Source organism: Acomys russatus, chromosome 12 (assembly GCF_903995435.1).
Source record: "Acomys russatus chromosome 12, mAcoRus1.1, whole genome shotgun sequence".
NCBI classification, from domain to species: Eukaryota; Metazoa; Chordata; class Mammalia; order Rodentia; family Muridae; genus Acomys; species Acomys russatus.
The window spans coordinates 23,434,342-23,457,746 of record NC_067148.1 but is presented as its reverse complement, the minus strand read 5'-3'; the positions used below and the strand labels follow the sequence as shown (position 1 = coordinate 23,457,746).

The 23,405-nt window shown below is 43.9% G+C and overlaps 1 protein-coding gene across 1 annotated transcript; it reads left to right on the top strand.

Annotated features, from left to right (window-relative positions):
• Positions 1-1,328: 1,328 nt before the first annotated feature.
• LOC127196701 (2-acylglycerol O-acyltransferase 1-like) lies at positions 1,329-23,346 on the top strand. Its single transcript, XM_051154542.1, has 4 exons — positions 1,329-1,422; positions 7,016-7,371; positions 7,995-8,199; positions 23,126-23,346. Exons 1-4 carry the CDS (start codon positions 1,329-1,331, stop codon positions 23,278-23,280), a joined length of 810 nt encoding a protein of 269 aa, XP_051010499.1. The 3' UTR covers positions 23,281-23,346.
• Positions 23,347-23,405: the final 59 nt, after the last annotated feature.

Genomic DNA, 23,405 nt, shown 5'->3' with positions numbered 1-23,405 from the left:
TCCTGAATGCTGGGATTAAAGGAGTGCACCACCACCATCCGGCAGGAGTAATACACTTTTGTATTTCCTACATTGCATGTCCTTCTGTGACTTTTTAAATTTCTCTCTGGTGGTAAGAGTTTAACAACTAATAAATGTGTGTTTTCTGTGTTGGTATCAGTTTTGGGGGTTGGTTTTATAATTGCTTTTAAAGACTTGGGAATTTTGTGGTTTGTTTTTGGCTTTCTGTTTCTTTTTAAGACTTGCTTTACTCGGGAGGCAGAAGCAGGTGGATCGCTGTGAGTTCGAGGCCAGCCTGGTCTACAAAGGGAGTCTAGGACAGCCAAGGCTATACAGAAAAACCTTGTTTTGAAAAAAGAAAGAAAGATTCGTTTTTATTTTCAATATATGGATCTCTCTCTCTGTCTCTGTCTCTCTCTGTGTCTCTCTTTCTCTGTCTCTGTCTCTGTCTCTCTCCCTCTCCCTCTCTCTCTCTCTCTCTCTCTCTCTGTATGTGTGTCTGTGTGTGTGTGTGTGTGTGTGTGTGTGTGTGTGTGTGTGTGTGTGTTTTAATTTTTGAGACAGGGTCAGGTGTAGCCCAGCTAGCCTCTACTTTGAGCCCTGGTTTCCCTATTTTCTTAGCTGCAAACTGGAGTGCATAGGATACTTGTAAAGTGTATTTGGCACGAGAGCTTCACAGTGTATGACATAGTATGGAATCACGGTATCCCCATGGAGCCTCGAGAACGGCTCAGAAAGAAATCTAAGCGAGAAGACGGTAACTCTTCAACTAGAAACACAAAAGAAAACAAAAAAACAGTTTTACCAACCTGTCACAAATGGCACCCTTCCCTTTTCTTAGGAAGACCTTTGCACATACAGTTCCCTTTGCCCTATAGACCTTTACTTAATTAAATTAATTGCGTAAAACTCAGGTGAAGGGCTGGAGAGAGAGAGTTTGACTGTTCAGATGCTTGCAAGCGTGAAGATCAGAGCCTGGTGCCCAGAATCCAGGTAAAAAGTCAGGCTGGGGAGGTGATGTGGAGAATTCCTGGGGCTTGCTGTGCAGCCAATATAGCCAGCAGAACCTATCAGATTAAAAATGGTCAAACAGGGGCGGAGACCCAGGCCCTGCAATTGGGCAAGAAGCAAGCTGAGCTCTCCAGAAGTGCCCAGTGATCTGTCTAGCTCTGCACAGTAACAGTGACACCCTGCCTCAGCCTTAAGCACCCTCCCTTACCTCCTGTTCCAGGGGGAATTGGATCCTTTCCTGCCCATCAGAACTTCTGCCTCCTGGTCAGTGCTGATACAGCAGACCCTGTGGACGGGACAGTGCTTGCTGTGAGACCATGAAGATCGAGTTCGCACCTCTCAATATCCCGCTGGAGAGGCGCCTGCAAACCGCTGCTGTGCTGCAGTGGGTCCTATCCTTGCTCCTGTTGGGTAAGAGCCCTGCCTGTGCTGCCCTCTCCTCCCAGACACAGTCCCCACAGGACCCCAGCTCACAGACAGCTTCCCGGGTCAGCCAGATTAGAGAAGGCATTCACCTACTCCCTGCTTTGGATTCTTTCTCACTGCTGTCTAATAACCTTGTCAACTTTATTTCTCTTGTGCTGTTTTCTATCTTTTTCCTTCCCTCCCTCCTTCCATCCATCTTGGTTGTTTTTTTTTTTAATGTAGTATTATTAGCTGTGCAGTGTTGGCATATGTATTTATTCCCAGCACTCAGAAGGCAGAGGCAGGCCAATCTCTGTGAGTTTGAGGCCAGCGTGGTCTATGGAGTGAGTTGTAGGATAGCCAGGCCTAAAACAGCAAAGCCCAGTCTGGAAAAAACAAAACAAAACAAAACAAAAATAATGTTATTTAATTGGGCTATGTGAAATGGATGTTTATACACATCTCAAGCAATCAATGGTAACTGATAATTAATAATTATTGTTTCTTATAAGCCATATATCATGTAACTATTTCCCCAACGGTACATCTGTGAGTAACCCCTCACCCACCTTGCTGTCAATAGCTACAGTAAACCGTTGATCCACCAAGCTGAACTAGGGTGAGACTTTTTTCTTTGGTCTATGGATGGTACCCTACCTTGGGTGAATAGATGTTTGTTTACCACCACCCACACGTACACACAGAAAAGGTCACAGAGCATCATAAATTGTTCTTGTTTCCCTGAGCACTGCCTAGAGTGACCTGGGGGTATCTCTATCTGCCAGTCTTGATTGGCTCTGAAGTCTAGGTGCCTATGGGTCAGAAGTCACTCTTCAGGTGCTGTGGCTAAAACTGGATGCCCATCTGCATTGCCCAATTGCACATATCCTCAGCACCAAGACACCTGATTATTACTGCAGTACTTAGGGTTTCTGTTGCTGTGAAGTGACACCGTGACCACAACAATACTTACAAAGGCAAACATTTAATTGGAGACTGGCTTAAAGTTCATTATTATCATGGTGGGAAGCATGGCAGGCAGGCAGACATGGTACTGGAGAGGGAGCTGAGAGTTCTACATCTTGACTGGCAGCAACAGAAGAAGACTGCCACACTGGGTGTGGCTTAAGCACCTGAGATTCAAAGCCTAGCCTGTAGTGACACTACTCCAACAAAGCCACACCTACTCTAGCAAGGCCCCACCTGCTCTAATGAGGCCACACCTTCTAATAGTTCCACTCCCTATAGGCCTTTGGGGGCCATTTTTATTCAAGCCACAGCAAAAATTGCCAAGGCAACAACACAAAGGAAGCACAAATGGAGCAAAAAAAGAGGAGATGCTCAAGTTCTGCCAATACTGTGGCACAAGGATTTTGCAACCACAACAGAAAAACAGTGCTTTATTGCATGGCTGGCCATCAAGGACATCAGGAGCTATGCATTTAAATCTGCTCTTCTGATCTGCTATTGGTGGAGGAACTTACTAGAAAGGAGGACATAAAGTGGCTTTTTATTTAGGCCAGAGAGACATGCTGAGTGAAAACACACCCCAAGACATGGCTGATTGCAGTCAGGGTCACAGAAAGGACTCCTCGGGACCCTAACTGTGACTTCAGCCTGATTCTAAGGCAGGTTTTTGTAGAAAAGCCATAACCAGGTAACCACCAGGTAACCAGGTGGGAAATAAGGGGAGGGCAGCATTACAGCATTTGACTAGCTAAACACAAGAAGAATCAATTTTGTTCCAAGCCTAACATATCCAGGAGGCTAGACACAGCAGTTTAAGCTGATTGGCTAGAATATAGGCTTGGGGAACTTTCCAGTTCCCCACCGTTCCAGGAGAAAGGAACATAGCAGGGTATGGTGGTTTTTCTTAGGTAGAAATATACCATTAAATACTTAATTAAGTAGAAGATGATCATTAATCAAGCAGAATATTCAACAAGTATTGAAATGTAAGTAAAAGGCTAGTGAAGCTCCCAGCCAGGTAGATCCTAAGAACCTAAACTTAATTTCACTTTATATACAAAATGGAGATCTTAAAAAACAAAATGCTCATGTCCCATGAAAGTCTTCACTTACCAGGAAAGTGGGACAGAGAGGAGGATATCTTATTGGGACTCTAGGTGAGAGAAGGATGGGAGAATGGCAAAATAGAAGGATCCAGAGGGTCCTAGAAACCCACAAGAAGAACATTATGATGAGCAGATCTGGGCCCAGGGGACCTGCTCAAACTATGGCACCAACCAAGGACAATACGTGCAGTAAACTTCAAACCCCTAATCAGATCTAGCCAATGGACAGGACATTCTCCACAGTTGAGTAGAGAGTGGGGTCTGACTTTCACAGGAACTCTGGTGCCCCATATTTGACCATGTCCCCTCGGAGGGGAGACCTGGTGGCACTCAGAGGAAGAATAGCAGGCTACCACGAAGAGGCTTGATACCCTATGAGCACATGCAAGGGGAGGAAGTCCCCCTCAGTCACAGTCATAGGGGAGGGGAGTAAGGGGAAAATAGGAGGGAGGGAGGAATGGGAGGATACAAGAGATGGGATAACTATTGAGATGTAATATGAATAAATTAATAACATATTTTTAAATGGCTACAATTATGCTATGCTAAAGGCTAAAGCATGTTTCAACAATATGTATATGTTGGTTAGAAGCATTGTATCGCTAGCCAGCACTTCCAGTAGCTTCAGACTACCACTATGGCGTATCGCTACAAATTGGGTCATAGAACTGTGGTGTCTCGGGATTGATCCGGTGGGTGTCACCGAGATACCTTGATGTAGCTTGGTTCAGAACTTTTGAAAATGAGATTGAAAAGAAGTAGACAGGAGTTTGGGGTCTGGAGAGCACCTCATTGCAAAAGAGAAGGCTGACTCAGCACTCCTTAAAGTGACCTGCACTAGTGAACATTCATCACCTACGAGGCTTTTAGGTTTTTGTTCTACCCTCTCTCTTCTTGATATGGTTTTTTATGATGAGGGGAGGGTTGAGACAGTGTTTTATTGTGTAACCTGTCTGTCCTGGAACTCTTGCTCTGTAGACCCGGCTGGCCTCAGACTCATAGAGACCCACCTGCCTCTGCCTCCCTAATGCTAGGGCTAAAGGCATGCTCTGCCACCACCCAGCTGATATTTTTCTTCTTATTGTCCTTTTCAAAACAGGAGTTCACTATGTGGCCTAGGTTGACCTGTAATTCGATCCTCCTACCTCAGTCTCCAAGTATGCCCTACAACACCTGGCTTCTAAACTTTATTATAATCCTACAGACCAGCTCCGGGAAACAGTGAAGAGGAGAGAGGAGAGCATCTTGGCGGATCTGCGGCAGCGAGGATTATGCAGGCGGTGAACTGCTCCTTAAGGGAAACCATCCCTTGGTGAACAAATAGCTAGGAATTAGTTGTTAAGGAGAAATTGAAGAACAGAGGGAAAAAGTAATACTAGCCCAGGCATATGCCATACAAACTAAAGGGTCTTATAACCCAGGAGAACTTTACTTTTCTGTCTCTCTAACTTGCTTGTTGTTACCCCTCTGGTGACCCCAGTACTTTATTTAAGATGAAGTTCAGTTTTTTTGTTCATTAAAGATTGCATCATGATTTTTCTCATCTTTTAAAATCAATAGGACATTTTAAAATCAACAAAGCAAGAGAACAGTCTAACAAGGAATACAAACAGTTCTGTATAACCTACAGTAAAGCATACAGCCAAAATCAATCAATGTCCAAGAAACGGTCAACAGGACCTGATTATCATTTCTTAAATAGCAGTCAGGAAAGTTTAATCACAAATTTCCCAGGGCTAAAGCCATGTGTTTACATGATTGCCATAGAAACAGCTTGAGCTAAATGTTCTCTAATAAAGAAAAAACTACTTACTCCTAGTCCCAGACCAGTAGGTGTGCAATCTAAGCCTAGGCTAACTACCAAGGGATCCTCTATTATAAAATATCTATAAAGCATGACATTCCAAGACCACTTTCCATTGCTCTCAAAGATTCGAAAGAAACTTTTCTACAGCTAACAGTATCTAGCCAGGTACTGCTATGTCAAGATCCTAACTTTTTTCAAGCGCTTTCTGCTTGGGAGCTCAGTCAGAGCCAAACACTCTCTCATTGTCTCAAGCCTTTGACCAGATGCCTTCTTTCAACATTCTCTGTGGGAAAACTTTTCTCTGTGTGAATTTCATTAGGCTGAGAAATAAAGACAGAGAGAGGAAAAAAAAAAAAAAAAAAACAGTTTTAGAAGAAAAGTAGACTTCAAAGTAGTTTTAAGCAAAATTATATCTGGAACATACATGATATTTAATGCAGTAGTGATCAGCCAGAGATCTTTAAAACTTTGTCATGCAAAGCCTCAACAGCTGTCCTGGATGTCTAGAATCATCTGCTGGACATTCGTAGGTCTCTGGAGCTTTGTCAAGAAAAGCCTTTACAAATTGTCCTTATGTCTCCAACATCTTCTCCTTTTCTGTTCTTTAATTCGATGGTCTTCAGGTCACCTCTAATGTCAACACTCATGAAGCAAAGGCAGAGTTCTGTGAATTTGAGGTCAGCATGGTCTACCTAGCAAGTTCCATATCTCAAAAACCAAAAATATACCTTAAACATAATGGGTTATTCTAAAGGTCTCTTTTTTTTAACAGTATGCAGACCATCTTTTCTTTCTCTCCCCACCTGTATTTTGAAATAATATCATTAAGTACATAAAAAATTTGGAATGATTGTTACAAGATATTTGATCACATTGTGAACCCCGAGATTGTGAACTGGAAAAATCTTTTCCTAATTGTGTTTTCGCTCAGCCTTTGATCATAGAGCTTTCTGTTTACTACAAGCGAGTACTTGTGGTGAAGCTCAGCAGTAGTACATACCTTTAAACCAAGAGCTAAATAAAGTCAACCATAGGTCAAGAGGCAGAGCAAGTAACCACAAAGCAGGGATTGAACATAAGGAAACAGGAGGGAGGGACATTGAGTTGAGGGTATTTGAGACATCATGGAGAAGGAGAAAGAGCTTTTTCCTTCTGCAGTATCAGTGGAGTAGGAAAGCCAGCTGGGTGGTTTCTCTGACTCTCTGAGCTAGCAGGTTTTCACCCTGGTGCCTGGCTCCCAAGGCTCCATTGGTAAAATCAAACAATTGGGTTTTTTTATTTATTAAAAACGACAAATGACTCTCCATAAACATAACAAGAACTCATAGCCACCAGAACCTGAAATGCCCCCATTTTGCTTGTGGCGCTTTGAAAGAGAATGACAGTCATAGGCTCATTTGTTTAAATGTTGTATCCTTGGTAGTGGAACTGCTTGGGAGCAGTAAGAGGTGTGGCCTTGTGGGAGGAAGTGGGTCACTGCTGGCAAGTTTTGAGGCTCTAAAAGCAAAGTGCTGTTTCCTGTATGCCTTCTCTGCCTCCTGCTTGCAGGAGTGTTCCTGCCTTCATGCCTTTGCTCCCACTCGTGATCTCTCTCTAATCTTCTGAAACAATAAGCTCTAAATTAAACACGGTCTCTTGTAAGTTGACTTGATCATGATGTTTTGTCACAGCCATGGAAAATTAACGAATACAATGCTGTTTCTGTTTCTGACAATAGAGTTCTTGAAAATGGAAGCTGGGGTAGCACTTGCCCTCTCCTTGCACCTGTACAGCCAATGTAGGAAGCTAAGATTTCCTACAGCAGTGACTCTTCTACTTTCCATAGCCAGTGGTTATGAAATACAGGGAGCAGATGCCGATGCACCAGCTCCACCCAGCTTCTCCTTCCTTGCAGGGGAGATAGGCATTGGGATCCTAGTGATGCTGATAGTACACAATTACTGGTTCATTTACATCCCATATCTGGCCTGGTTCTTCTATGACTGGGAAACCCCAGAGCGAGGAGGCAGGAGATCTGACTGGGTCCGAAGCTGGACTGTGTGGAAGTACTTTAAGGACTATTTTCCAATTCACGTGAGTAGAACTGTCTCCTAAAGTCCTGAGTTGGGAGGACAGTGGCGTGTGTTTCCATCCTGGGCATCTCCACCTTTTCCCATTCCGGACGGAGTGTGTCTAGTTCATTTTGTGCTTTTACAATGAATACTAGAGCATCAGACCTGTTTAAAGAAAATTTTATTCCTCACAGTTCTGAAACCTGAGGGTGGGGCTGGGTGTCCAATACCAAGGTTCTAATGTTCAACCAGTTATCACCCTAGCTGATGATCTCATGGCAGATAGGGAAGGCAAGAGAGAATAAGAGGGGCCAACTTGTCCATTTAGAAACAATCCACCCACACCGGCAGTAAGGCTGTTAGTCTCTAATCATTTTGCCCTCATGATCGAGTCCCCATCATGAGGCCCCACATCCCTACTGCTGTTCACTGGAGATTAACTTTCCATCATTGACAAAGTCTGAAAGACAGTGTGTGGAGGGACCCAAACTTAGAGGATAGTTTAAAAATGTCAAAATATCTCTAATCCAGTGAACTAAGGTGAATCCTGTTCTCGTTGCCCGCTGGCTTAAGACACAGGGAATCCTTCCACTTGTCATTAATGGTGTCATGTCATTTCCTCATCTCAATGTGAACGTGCTGTAGCTCATCAAAACCCAGGATTTGGATCCAAGTCACAATTATATATTTGGGTTTCACCCTCATGGAACATTCGCGACTGGAGCCTTTGGAAATTTCTGTACAAATTATTCAGATTTCAAGAAGCTATTTCCTGGCTTTACAGTGTATCTCCACATGGTCACAATCTTGTTACGGCTTCCATTCTTCCGAGAATACCTGATGACTTCTGGTAAGTGATGCGGCCACAGTGTTCCTACAAGGCTCAGTGAAACAGCCACTGTGTCCCTGCAGGGCTCGGAGTCGCAGCCACTGTCCCTTCAGTGCTCTGGTGTGGTGGCAGCACATAAAACAGCCACTTGATTTTAGATTTCCTGTGCTCTGTGGATTTTCCTCACACACTCACTGCTGGACCCTCAGTGCATGGACCTTGGGACCTTGTTTCTGTTGTTCTGTCCATCGCCAGTATTTACTATTGTGATAGCAACATAGGGATTTTCCAATAAACACCATCCAGTGGTAGAATAAGTCAGTGAGTGCACTTAATATACTCAAATGTGGGAAAACAGTTGTGGAGCTAAGAAATTATAAATCATACTTTGGAGAGGCATATTCTTTTGTAGTGTCTATACAAAAAACTAATGAAGCTTAAAATTAAGTACCTGTAATTATATCTGTCCTGCTACCAATCAATAAAAGGACACAGACACCTGTTCTATTTTATAATAAGCCTTATATTACTTGGGGCTGAGCAGATATATTAGCCGGCTAAACTATCTTCCATTATCTCCCAGCCTCTATCCCATGCCATCTGATTTAATCCTTTCTGACTGGGCTATTTTCCATTCATAATCCCAAAATATTCGCTTATGTTATTTATTTGGGCCACTTCTTTCCATGCAGAACTTCAGAGTTCTTCTTTCTGGCCTTTGTGGCTCTTTCCTCTCCCATGGCAAATCTGCTCCTTTCTCCTCTTCCATCCCTGATCCAGCTCTCATCCCAAGATCCATCTCTCCCTGGCAGCCCTTTGGCCACACCTGCTCACTCTGTCCTGTCCAGGTGTGTAGGCATTTACTCAGCCAATCAGGGATAACTTGGGAGGCAAGAATTACAAACATCTTGTGGGGGCACATGAGTCTGCCCCTTAAGGACAGCAAGTTGGCCTCAGTGGGGAAAATAATTAGCATTCAAATACAAAGCACCAGACCATGCCCCAACACACTTTGAATACTTTTATGTTGGAAAAATCCTCCATTGTGCCTCCCAGTAGTGATAGTGACATGAAGTGCTCAGTGTGCTTGCTAGCTTTGGCATCCTGCATTGTGTGTAACTGCAAGAGTTGTGGATGTTGTCAGTGGTACAGCATTTGTCAAGCATGAAGGAGGCTTAGCTCTGCCTCTTGAATCCTGAGATTGTGGGTGCTTGCAGCTCTGCCTGTCAAGCACTAGAGTGCTCTTTAATTGCTAATTCTGAGAACAGATTCAGCCTGAGGCACTCATAAGGGGCCTATTCCACATATACAGAGGGCTGTGCTCCTGCCTATAGCCTTCATTTCAACTGCAGAGACTCGTTTGTTTTCCAGCTTGACTGACTGTTTGACCATGCACTTCAGTAGCTGACAAAGTATTGTGTGCCTGTCACAGTTATGTAGGGTGGTTATCATCAGCTTTGCAGCTCCTGAGGATAGAGAAAACTGAGTCAGTAGCCTTTTCCAAAAAGTATAATTTCAGTATTGCTTAGTGACAGAGCTTAGGGGCAGATTTTCTATTACTTCCAGATTGTCGTGGCTTCCCATATAGTCGCCTCTGTTGTTATGTATTGCTTGGAAATCATTTACAATCCAAAGCTGGCTAGGATCCATGCTGGCTTTGCCAGGTCTGCACCAGTTAGTGGCCTCAAAAGCCAAATTCAGTCTAATGAGTGCTGTAGGGCACACTGGACAGTGCTCTAAGCTCCCCCACTTCCTTGTGATCTATCATTTTACCTCTACTGGACACACTAACACCCCAAACTACCAGAGAAAATAATCCTGTCTATCTTTATTTTGTAGACATTGAGTTAGAGTTTTATGAAAGGAAAAAAATTAAAGATAAAATTTTAATTTCTAAAAGAGTCACAGAAATTGAAAAAAAAGTCACAGAAATAGATTTAACTTTTTTCTGAATCAAAGTATAATCTCTAATAAATTGGAGTACTTGAGAGCAGGTGTGGGTGAGACAAGATACACCCCTCTCCATGGCCATGTCAGACACTGTCAGTCTCAGAGTCTTTTTTTAATCACAGTCAATGATCACAGCCCTTCCTGTTTACTGGAGTTGACACTGAGATTAGATCTGTGTGTTATGTGCCATCATTGGTTTTTTTGTTTGTTTATTGGAGCTTCTGAGATTGGATCTCTTGGTAGCCATGGCTGGCCTGACACTACATAGATCAGGCTGGCCTCAAACTTACAGAGATCCACCTGCCGACATGTGTACCACAACACTGGCCATTATTGGTTCATAATATTATGAAATAGTTCCTCTTGCTGCAGCCTTCATGTCTTCAATGCTAAATAAGAAAACCTAAATTTTTGGCCAGTGTCAACTTAGCTGACTTAACTGTATATGAGGCCTCAGCAGCACTTCCCAGTTCTGGCTTCTGAGGAAATTTTGTGGTCCAAGACTTCTTCCTCTGATCCTCCCCAAACACAGGAAATTTCTGTGGCTACAGATTCTCTTAAACCCTAACTACAACTCATTCCTCTTGGCCCATTTTGGAGAGTCTGCAGCCACCAGGTGTCAGCCAGAACAGTATGTGTTCTGAGGCTTATGTACTATCTGCCTGCCTACTATGCTGGAGCAGGTAGCAGGGTTCTACTCACAGCAGCCTCTGGCATCCTGCAGAGGATCTTAGATTTTGCTCTGTGGGTAAAGCCACAGGAAACTTGTGCGGGGTCTCTGAACAAAAGTGCTATCTATTCATTCGCTAACTGATAGAAAGCTCATTCACACAGCAGCACAGAGATAGGCTAGATGGGTGGTGTGAACACTAGGACTATGGGACAAGCCTATGGCAGTGATCAGGGAGACCCTATGAGGCCTGGCCTGGCACAGAGCTCTGATGGCAGGAATCTAGAAGAGAGCAGTGTCTGATAGAGTAACAAGATTTCAGGATGGATTCCTCTTCTTCAGGTAGGCAGCAGCTGTGTGAGATGAGTCACCAGTCAGCTGGTGGCCGGCAGAAGGGAACTGGCACAGCAGAATGATATTTCGAACTGGATGACTGGGTGGGCGATGGGATCCTTCGTCATGATCATTAATGTTGGAACAGGATCTGCTCTGAGGAATCATTTGATGCACTGGATTTGGAGATTTCCATTTGGCCATTGGTGACATTGCCCAGCAAGCCAAGAAATATAATCCAGGAGATGGGTTTGATAGAACTCAGCACGCACAAGTGGTAGTTGAGTTCATGGGTATAGATGAGATTAGAGGACAATAGAAATAATGAAGGGACTCTGCAAAATATCAGGGCAAGCTAGAAGTAGAAAGGCATGAGGATTGGCCAGAAGAGAGCTAGAAGGATCATGTGTCAAGATCCAGGGGGCTGTCTCTGCCAAAGAAGCAATGTCTTATTTCTCACTCAGGTTACTCAGAACTAAACGACATGTCTTAAACTCAGGGAAAGTTCAAAGCCATCCACGAATGGTCAGGTTCTCTCATCCATCAGTGTCTGCCTTTTCTTTCAAAGGGGTAGGCCATTCAAAGCCACATGTGACCTGTAACCCCCAGTAGGTTGGAGGCTGAGCTAGAATGCTTGCCATGAGTTTGATACAAGCTTAGCCTAGTGAGCTGAGGGCCAGCAAGCCTACATAGTGTGACTCTGTAGAGAAAAAGAGAAGAGAGAATTCCTTGTTTTAATAGCTGAGTAGTATTCCATAGTGTATATGTACCACAGTTTCTTTATCCATTCTTCTACTGAGGGACCCTTAGGCTGTTTCCATGATCTGGCTATTATGAATGAGGCTGCTATGAACATGGTTGAGCAAATTTTCTTATTGCTGGAGCATCTTCTGGGTATATTCCAAGGAGTGGAGTAGCTGGGTCTTGAGGAAGCCCTATTCCCATTTTTCTGAGATAGCACCAGATAGATTTCCAAAGTGGCTGTACTAGTTTGCATTCCTACCAGCAATGAAGGAGTGTTCCTCTCTCCCCACATCCTCGCCAGCATGTGGTGTCGCTTGAGTTTTCGATCTTAGCCATTCTGATGGGTGTAAGATGGAATCTCAGAGTTGTTTTGATTGAGCTAGAAATGATCATAATGAGTGAGTTAACCCAGAAGCAGAAAGACTTAAATGGTATATAGTCACTTATATCTGCATACTAGCCCAAGGGGCATGTCCCACGAAAGCCTTCACTTACCAGGAAACTGGGACAGAGGGGAGGACATCCTATTGGGACTCTAGATGAGAGAAGCATGGGAGAATGGCAAAGTAGAAGGATCCAGAGGGTCCTAGAAACCTACAAGTAGAACGTTATGATAGACAGATTTGGGCCCAGGGGTGCCGCTCAAACTAAGGCACTAGCCAAGGACAATACAGGCAGTAAACTTTAAACCCCTACCCAGATCTAGCCAATGGTCAGAACATTCTCCACAGTTGAGTGGAGAGTGGGATATGACTTTCTCACGTACTCTGGTGCCTCACATTTGACCATGTCCCCTGGAGGGGTAGACCTGGTGGCACTCAGAGGAAGGACAGCAGGTTACCGAGAAGAGACTTGATACCCTATGAGCATATACAGGGGGAGGTAATCCCCCTCAGGAACAGTCATAAGGGAGGGGAATAAGGGGAAAGGGGGAGGGAGGGAAGAATGGGAGGACACAAGGGATGGGATATCCATTGAGATGTAACAAGAATAAATTAATTTAAAAAAAGAGAGAGAGGAGAGAGAAACATTCAGAAACTCAGATTTCTCTAATAGTAGGAATCATAAAAAAACCATCACTTTTGCTGTAGAACATTATTTTAAAAAATAATTCTTCTGTTTGACTCACAAAGGGCTACTTTCAGTTTCTAAGAAGAGCTTGTCTTATGTGTTGAGCAAGGACAGAGGTGGGAATATTTCAGTCATTGTTCTCGGGGCTGCAGAGGAGACACTGAATGCCCACCCTGGAAATTGTACCCTATGTATCCACAAGCGCAAAGGATTTGTTAAGATTGCCTTGACCCATGGGTAAGTGGACTTTTTTTTTTTCAGTTTTGTTGGAGATGGGGGTCTTGATATGTAGTTAGGCTGGCCTCAAACTTATGGTGACACTACTGCTGAGCCTGCCATGCCCTGGGACTACAGGTATGAGCCACCCTGCCTTGTCTAGTTAAGTGACTATTTGTTTAGGATGAGTGTATTTTAAAAGGACAAGACATTATGTGAACACAAAGAATGATAATAACTTTTCTAGTCCTTAAAGAACATTATCCAAGTCAATGAGAATGGAGAATGAGCTTTCTACAAAGGCAGTTTGATGTCACAGCAAACAGTAATTTAAAAAACAAAAAACAAAAAAAGGTGGACACAAATTGTTACATGTGCAACAAGGTAGACAGAAGGAAGCACTCAGGGTGGGGTGGGGTGGATGTCTTACCTAAACCTGACTCTCTATAGAATAAAAACCTGGCTATGGTTAGATTGCTGAACCACTTCCTAAGGGTTTCAAGTACAGCTTGAAGTGTTTTGAATCCGTGCAGCTTCAGGGTTTCAAATGTAGTATAGGCGATAGCACTGGAAGGGCTGTATTTGCTACTTTCCCCCATGGCTACAAACGCCTAAGAAAACCAGTTTGAGGAAGGTGGGTTTATGTGGGCTCCCTGTTTCAGGGGATACAGTTCATCTTGGTAGAGAACACATTTGGGGAGCAGGAAGCACTGGTCATGTTGTACCCACTGTCTACAGGCAGAGAGCAATGAGTGATGGGACTCAGCTCACTTTTATCTTCCCTCCTCTTTATTAAATCTAAGACCCCTGCCCATGGATAATGAGGACCTATCCTCAGAGATCATCTTCCACTCCTCATTCAAAACTTCTCTCAAAACACGTTCATGGACACCCAGAGGTGTGTCTCCTAGGAGGTTCCAACCCCAGTGGAGTTGACAATGAAGATTCACTGTCACTGGAACATTTAGAGTTTGGGAGTTTTTCTTGAAAAATCTGGATGAAAATACATTATTTAAGATTATAGCCTCAACAATTAGACTGTGCAATTTTGGGGACTGGAGTTTGGATGCCAGCACCCAGACAGCAGGCCTGGCATCCTGCAAACACATATAGCACCAGCTATAAGAGAGGGAAACTTTCTCTTAGCCTCTATGCATACACACGTGTGTGTGTGTGTGTGTGTGTGTGTGTGTGTGCGCGCGCGCGCGCGAGAGAGAGAGAGAGAGAGAGAGAGAGAGAGAGAGAGAGAGAGAGAGAGAGAGAACCTTTAGATACATCTGTGCATGTACTTACAAAAATTACAAAAACAACCAAACATTTTTCATTTATTTGTAAACTGTGTCCTTCCTCTTTGTTACTTGCAGAGCCAGTTTGGTCCCAGTGTTTTCTTTTGGTGAAAATGATCTATACAAACAGATTAACAACCCTAAGGGTTCATGGCTTCGAACTGTGCAAGACACAATGGAGAATTTAACAGGCTTCACCATACCATTAATCTATGGCAGAGGGATTTTTCAGTACAGCTTTGGCCTAATGCCCTATCGGAAACCAATCTACACTGTTGGTATGTACCTGAAATACATAAAATGATCTTACTCCATTTACTATTAATGACTAAGTACTAACATTCAAAAGACGTAGCCTTGAGTTTGGACTTCATAATGTCTTAGACCACTGGTTCTCAACCTTCCTGGTGCTGTGACCCTTTAATGTTGTCGTGACCCCGAACCATAAATTATTTTAGTTGCTACTTCATACCTGTAATTTGCTACTATTGTAAGTTGTATGCAAATGTCTGTGTTTTCTGATGGCCTTAGGCAACCCCAGCAAAAGGGTCATTCAACCCCTAATGGAGGTTGAGAACCATTGTCTTAGACTTTAACTGAACTTCAACCACAGTACTCACGCCTAATGAAAAATCTCTGTTCACCTTGGAGTGGCTGTTGATTACCCTGCAATATACCACTGTTAAACTAGAATCTCCTGTAAGACATGAAGTTTCCAGTGCTTCTTCCTGGGCCTGTTTCTCTGCACTTGCCTGTAGCAGAGTGGTTGACTGACAGACAAACAACTTCAGAGTTAAACACTTGAAAGCTTATATATATATATATATATATATATATATATATATATATATATATATATATACTTCACAGCCACACATACACACCCGCTCCCGTCCCCATCATCAGCTTCTTACTAAACGCCTCCTTTGTGTGACTAATCATGCTTATGTGTGCTCAGGTGCAAATGCTTTTAGTTATAAAAGATGTGTGTTTGAATCTCTAGATATGGGGAGAAGTAGAAAAGGAAAGGGGCCTGAGGTTTTGCCTGCTTGGGATACAGAGGCAGGGGGAACCCAGGGTCAAGGGCAGCCTGAGCAACACACAAGGCTCTGTCTCAAAAACTAAACAAGAAACAAGTAGCAGAAGTGAAATAATTCCCTTCTGAGGCTTGGAAGAGACTAGGAAGTTGAAAATAAGACAGTGCAGAAACCACCGCTTTGACTTTATATAAAATAGAAATACTATCTTTACCACAATAGCCTGACAACTAAGGTCTAAATATAGTGCCTTTTTAAAAGATCTATTACAGTAGGATTTCCTTCAATCCTTTTTCTCCTCCTTCTCCCCTCCTCCCCTTTCTCTTTCATAACAGAGTCTCATGTAGCCCAGGCTAGCCTGGAACTCATTTTGTAGCCAGGTGATCTTGATCTTCAAATCCTTCTCCTTGCACTGGAACCCCTAATGCCAGGATTCCACAGGTGCTAGGTGCACATGGACACACAGCGCTTTCTGCCATCAGTTTACACGAGCTTTACAGTTCAAATGTAGTCACAGGAAGCTATTTTTAGCTGCCATATTTAACTCAGATGGGGTGTAGCAGCCTGCTGGTTAGTTATTACAGAGAGCACTGAGCTACATTTCCGGGTACAATTGTACTTCCATGATCAACTGGGTCATTTCTTTGCCATCATATCATCTCATCATTTCTGCTCAGCTGTGGGAGAGAAGTATAACAGAAATTACAAGTTATGATTCAAGGAAAAAGTTTAATTGCATGTAGTGCATATGGTCACAAAAATTTGTAAGTACTGAAAATAAAGGGCATTCTGTTCAGTTAAAGGATTTTAATTATTACCTCATTGCATTAAACTTTTGTGTGTTTTTGTTTGTCTGTTTTGTAAGCACAGTGGCTTGGTGTGTGATACTGTTAAATTCTGCCTATCCTGACAAAGCCAGAGACAAATGAAGTTGCTAAATGTGAGCCAGCTGTCAAGTCGTCTTGTCATCCATAGTGTGCATTGTGCCTCTTTAAAAAACTCAGAATGAGGGGACAGTCCACTGGTTTACCCCTCTGCTGACTTCCAGTGTCCTTAGTCAGTAGTGTCTCCAGCAGCCTGTTATTATCAGAAAGTATTAAATTAAGATGATAATAATATGGATTTCCTTTTTTAATATTTTTTTGAGATTCATTCACCTATAACTTATACAATGCTCTGCCTGCATGTGTGCCTACCCCCAGAAGAGGGCTCCAAGTGTCATTCTAGAGGGTTATGAATCACCATGTTGTTGCTGGGAATTGAACTCGGGAACTCTGGAACAATAGACAGTGCTCTTAACCTCTGAGGCAGCACAATAGTATGGATTTCATAGACAACGAGCTGTTAATGGTTATTTTTATCAAACTGTTTCTATCTCTTAGTTTCTCTCTTACCCAGCCATCACACAAATAACTGAGACACTTTTATATTTGTTTATGAATCTTATAGCACAATATTTAGCAGTTTCAGTCTGTTCTTGGCCCTCTTTGCTATCCTGACTCCAGCTTTGCCCAAATCCCTAAGTTACTTGCTTTTTCATTCTTTCTTTGCTCCAGCTGAATCTTCTGCATCTCTCCTGCACCTGTGCTGTGGCTGACTCCCCCACTTCCTCTTCTAGCTCCTCCTCCCGTGGCTGGCAGCAAGTCCAGTTATATTCTCTCCCCTGCTCAGTGATTGGCTATCAACTTCTTTATTTGCATACAAGAGGACAATTGGGGAGCAGCGTTTATAAAACATTGATACAGGAGCTTCTCAGAACAAGGCTTGCAACCAGATACGGGGGTGGGGATACAGAAATCAGCATTTGAATTCCACAATAACCTTATGTCTATACCCAGCTGTCATACTTAGGACAACAGAGGGGGAGGCAAGATCCAAAAGCCAAACCAGTGTGAACCAGACCAAGCATAGACCTCTAATCCCAATTACTGGGCAGCTGAGACAAGAAGGTCACAAGTTGAAAGCTGACCAGGGCTGTGGATCAAGTTCAAGGCCAGCCTGGACAAAAGCTACATAGGTAGACTCTATTTAGCTTAATGTAGGAGGACTTGCCAAACATGCAAGAGACAGATTCTGTTCCCAGTGTTGTAAGAAGGAAGGCAAAGAAAGAGGGAGAGAAAGCAGGAAGAAGGAAATAAGGAGGGAGAGAGGGACGAGGGATTGGTTCTTGGTATGTGTGTCAGAAAGGCTGTGGCTAACATGGCCGCAGATGTAGAGATTAATATTGGCATTAAGAATCCTCATCATATATCAGGCAACGAGCTGAGGGAAGTGGTGGGGTTTAAGGTCTGACTCAGAGTGACTAGAATAGTTTTCTTTCTTCCCAGCCTTAGAGTTTCCAATTCTAAGAAAGAAGGTAGGAGTAGCTGTCACATCCTCCCTTGGGCTTCTCAGGGGTCACAGAGCTGTGTGCCCGAGTCCTGGAAGCGTGCTGCAGATGCACAGGACAGAAACCTTCCTGACCAGCTTGCTGAGAGTGCTGACTGTATTAAGCTTTCCTTGAGCAGGGATTCTTGGCAAAATGTTAACCCAAGTCAAATTGTGAGGAAATAGACAAATGTCTCATTAAAAACAAACCAGCAAGCAAATAAAGAAAACTAAAACCTCTCAGTTTCTGGAAAGACAGAGGGGAGGAGGCACTCAGAGACTCACAGCTGTCATCAGTTGGGTAAGCCAATGCCAGCATAGCTAAGGAAGCCCTTGACACAGTTTAGTTCGAATCTTTTACAAAATGTCCTAGGATGGGTCTGTGGGTGTGAATGTGGTGATGTGTCAGACACTTTGCCTCATTCTTAGAAAATGAAATAGTTAGAGTCGAGTCACATGGCTGAACTGGTGCTCTCCATGCCCTACTTCCAGATGTTTTTAGAGTTATATAGTGGGGCTGGAAAGATGGCTCAGAGGTTAAGAGCATTAGCTGCTCTTCCTAAGATCCTGAGTTCAATTCCCAGCAACCACATGGTGGCTCACAACCATCTATGATGTGGTCAGGTGCCCTCTTCTGGGCTGCAGGGGTACGTGCAGGCTGAGCACCGTATACATAATAATAAATAAATATAAATAAATAAATCCTTAATAGAGAGAGAGAAAGAGAGAGAGAAGAGAAGAGAAGAAAAGAGAAGAGAGGAATAAGTAGCATTGCCTGGCACGGTGGCACATTTCTTATGTGCCATAACTTAGGAGGCAGAAACAGGAAGACTATTTCAGGTTAAATGCTAGCCAGGGCTACATACTAGATCCTGTCTCAAAACCAAACAGACAAATGAACAGACTAAAGCCTAATAAGGAGCTAGGCAGGTAGCTTGGTGGGTGGCATGCTTGTCCTCCCAGCACAAAGCCAAGATTCAATCCACCACCCCACACCCCCACCCCACATAAAACAGGTAGGGTGGATGAATACCTGTAACCCAGTACCTGAAAGTTAGAAGCAAGAGGAGCCAGTGTTCATGGCCATTCTTTGCTGTGTAATGAGTTCAAGGCCAGCCCGGGCTACATGAGACCTTCTCTCAAAAAACTCTTTTTAAAGATAATAATCCCTATATGTTGATGTCCATATGTGTGCATGTGCATGCAAACCACACAGGAATGGTTGAATGTGGCTGAGGGGATACAAAAGATTGGATTCTCTCTAAATAAAAAAGGTAAGGAAATGTGTTTTATTTTAATGAAACTGATTCCAACCCACGTAAGAGCAAAAAAAAGTCCACTGTGTCTTAAATCAACGTCACATACTTGAGGGGGAAGCACAGGCTAAGGGACTTGTGCAATAAGAGGCAAGGAAGGGAACTCAACTGAAGTTTTCTCACAGGACAGGAGGTGCTAAAGGAAAGAACAAAATCATGAGGAGTCACAGAAGTGCTCGGGAGACATGTTTACATGCTGGCTTGACCAAAGACAGGCAGTGGAGGAAAAGCAGCTAAAATGTAGGCAGAGGCTAAAGACAGGGAGAGGTTATTGTAACACAGTCTGCAAGGATTTCTCTTGGCTACTTCCCCTGCCTGCTGAAAAGAATGTTTCTTTCTCCCTGGTATAAGGAGAGCATCGTTTACATGGGAGTTTTAGTTCCTTCTCGTAGGAGGAAAAGAGAAGTCCATAGTACCCTTCTCCATATGGCAGAAGCACCATCTGCAGTGTTTTAGGTGCCTTTAGCTCAAAATAATCCTGTGCCAGCATGGCAGCCCACACTGCATAGTACAACACTCCAGTGCTTAGTAAGGCGTGCTAACTGCTCCTTGAAGGTTCATGTCTGCACGGCCATGCACCGGAGTCATGTATGCATGCATGCACACACAAAGGCCAAAGTCCTTTGAACTTCTGTCTGACTGGATCTGAACTCAGGGTCCCTCCAGCTCCCAAGTATCTCCACAGTCCCCCCTGGCCACAATGCTCACCTCTTCTCTCTGCAATGGTACAGTTTGAGAAGGGAGTGTTCTCCGTGACCCTAGGAGAGTCTGGGCTGCTGTAGTGGTACATGTCTGCAATCCTGGTGCTTGACAGGTTGAGACAGGTTGAGGCCAGCCTGGGCTACTTAAGTGAGTTCACGACCAGTTTGACTACCCAGAAAAACTGTGTCTAAAAGCAAAAACAAAACAAAATGGAGCATTATAAGAACAATGGACTCTTCCTGCAGACAAGCAGAATAAGAATTTTTTGTTGTTGTTTTTTTGTTTTTGTTTTTGTTTTGTTTTTGTTTTTGTTTGTTTGTTTATTTGTTTGGTTTTTCGAGACAAGGTCTCTCTGTGTTACCCTTGGCTGTCCTGGACTCACTTTGTAGACCAGGTTGGCCTCGAACTCACAGCGATCCGCCTGCCTCTGCCTCCCGAGTGCTGGGATTACAGGCATGCGCCACCACCCCCGGCTAATAAAGATGTTTTTATTGTGAAAGATTGATTCTTTCCTTCCCAGAGGGGGGAAAATGAGCGTCCAGCCCTTAGGCTGCTGTCCTCACTTGTCCCAAAACTCCTTGTCCTCTCTCCAAGATGCACACAGCACAGTAGTAGAATGGGTTTAAAGCAAGATAGGGATCCTTAGAGTCCTTGGCGCACCGCTGTGCTTTTCCCGTTCTCTAACTCTGGTAAACTTAGCACAGCACATGGGGGATAAACAAGCCTGCTGTGCAAGGCTACAGGGAGCAGCCACATTCCAACAGGGGCACAGATTGAAAGCTGCAACATTGGAGCACGTCAGCCACGACGTAATGAAAACTACAACACACCAGGTAGGGTTTTTTTCCCCTCCATTTTTCTGAGACAAAGTTTCCCTCTGTAGCCCAGGCTAGCTTTGATATTAGCCTGCCTTATCTGTGAAGGAGAGGCTGTTGTGGTCACCTTCCTAGGCTGTTCAGCATTCAATTTAGTGACATCTGATAGATACCCATAAGCATTAATGTTTCCAATAAAGACTCAGTTCAAGGTCAAGAAACAGGAGGTGAAAGGAACCCACACAGGCTTGTCCCCACTGTTCCCAGTGAAAGGCAAATGGGCTGTGGGCATCTTACAAGGGGACGGTCTTGTGATTAATTCACTAGACAAGGGCATGTTTGGGCTCCTGGAAGAACCCACTTAAATGGAACGAAACTTCATAAGAAGGGGATATGATTGAGCTTAGCCATGGTGTCACTCATTTCTTGGAAAGAAGACACCCTAGGGGAGAGGTCACAATTCCTGTGACATTGAGCTGGGAGCAGCACAGTCACTTTCACCTTAGACAGCAATGCCTCTTGTCAGTCCCCATTGCATCCTGCACTGCCACATTGGCCACCCTCACTGAAGTAGTCTCACTGGAAACTACAGTTTTTTCTGTGTACAAGTTCACTGGTCCATTGGGTAGAGTTTCTCAGTTTTCCTTCCTCAAAGTTCTGAACTGAGAGGCAGCTTTGAGAATGTCAAATTATACTCTCTCATCCCACACCCAGGAAAAACTAGGGTGGAGAGAAAGCTAAGATCCATCCAGTCTGCTTACTATGGAGCCAGAGTTGGCCTGGAACTCCTGGTCCTCCTGCCTAAGCCTCCTGAGTGCTGCAACTACAGGCACACAGCAGCACACGTGGTTTATATCCTCCAGTTGTCTCGCGGTGTGTCTGAGGACTTAATGTCTGCTGTGCATGCATTTGACCTCCAAAAGGTCAAGTAACCCTGTCCATGAGGGTGTGCAGGCTCCATCTGGGGAACCCCTGAGCAATTCAGGCTCTGGGTGTGATGCTCCTTGCTCTATGACCCTCAGCTCCCTTGTTCGTGCTCTTTATCACTTGCTGCCACTCTACTCCTTCACAGTGGTTTAGTTTTTCTTAAATAATCACCTCTGTTCCTGGCACGGGCTCATCCTTGTATGTAGCTTGGCAGAAGACAAAGCAGGGCCCTCTCTTTGTGTCCCCTAGCTTCCTCTTACTGCCATGTCCATGGGCCTCATGCCCAAGCCAATGACTTCAGAACAGTGTGCATCAAGGTTTGACATTAACCAACCTGGAGCAGTAGCATCACCAGGCCAACAGGGGGTGGAATGTACACAGACCACAAAGACTTGTATTTTTGGACTCTAAAATTCTGAGATTACTTAGTATATAAACATCTTTTAAAAATATATACAGAAGAGCAAATTTTACTACCAATTGGCATTTTGTGAGTGTATAGATGAAATAAATGCCTTTTCCTTGTGGAACATTCATATGATACAAATTAACTGAACCTTTTCCATCTCTGACTCTGTCTCTGGAGGGAAATGTTCATCTTTCCCAGTTTTTCCTGCACACTAAAAACACTGCTGCACCTAAAAATATTTTTTCACAGATAGAATCACACTTCATTTTGCAACTTTTCTTGGACATTTTAGACATGGGGGCACACTATTTGTTATTTCTTTCAAAAATTTAGTCACCTTGGAATCCAGTGAATAATGTTGCTCAGCTTATGTAACTGTTTTCATAATGAGCCATGGTCATTTCACAGAGGCTCCACTGTAATGATATGTGACACTTCCTATTGATTCAAAAGATATTGATAGACTTGTATTTCTATCTATATCTATATACTGTATATCAAAAGATATATATTACATATTTAAATTCAAATAGAGTAGCCAGTTATGATGGTGCACACCTTCATTCCCAGCACTTGGGGAGGCAGAGGCAGGAGTATCACTGTGAGTATAAGACCAGCCTGGTCTTCAATTTGAGTCCAAGACAGCCAGGGCTACACAGAGAAACCCTGTCTCAAAAAGACAAACAGACAAACACCCACAGACCTGAGGGACGCCAGGTGACCTGCGCATTTCACAGTGAATCACACTAAGAACGCTGTGCTCTGGCTGTCAGCTATGCCCAGAGGAGATGAGAGTGACGTGGCACACAGGAACGCCTACTCTGCTCACAGCTGCAGTCTGCACAGCAGCGAGTATGACTCAAAAGTCAACCCCCAGGAGAATGACGGCCCAGTGTGTGCTGAGAAGGGAAAGTCTGTATTTGTTGTCAAGTGGGATGGTGTGACTGAGGGAGGCAGCCAGTGAGCTGAGGAGAGGACTGGGGCCAGCAGGCTGGCAGAATGCAGATTGGCAGCCCAGCCCTCAGCTGCCCACTGGAGACACAGGCTGAGTGTGGTGGAGGGGTGGTTGTTCCTCGAAGTTGATATGTGCTCTGCCCTTCGCAGTTGGCCGCCCCATCCCTGTTCAGCAGACTCTGCACCCGACCCCAGAGCAGATTGAGGAGCTGCATCGGACCTACTTGCAGGAGCTGAGGACACTATTCGAAGAGCACAAGGGGAAGTACGGTATTCCAGAGCACAAAACCCTGGTGTTTACATGACTGCCTCCTCCATGCACAAAGGAAGACAAGAAAGCATTGTTGAGAAAAATAAATAGTTTAAATAGTTCTCTGTGGGATTCTTTCTTTCTTTCTCTTTTTCTCTCTTTCTTTCTTTCTTTCTCTCT

Bases quoted from the DNA above. Each gene is read 5' to 3' on its own strand.
- LOC127196701 (XM_051154542.1), top strand. From the start codon at position 1,329: ATGAAGATCGAGTTCGCACCTCTCAATATCCCGCTGGAGAGGCGCCTG. The intron at 7,372-7,994 runs GTGAGTAGAACT...AACGTGCTGTAG, and splicing joins AGGACTATTTTCCAATTCAC to CTCATCAAAACCCAGGATTT. The intron at 8,200-23,125 runs GTAAGTGATGCG...TGCCCTTCGCAG, and splicing joins AGAATACCTGATGACTTCTG to TTGGCCGCCCCATCCCTGTT.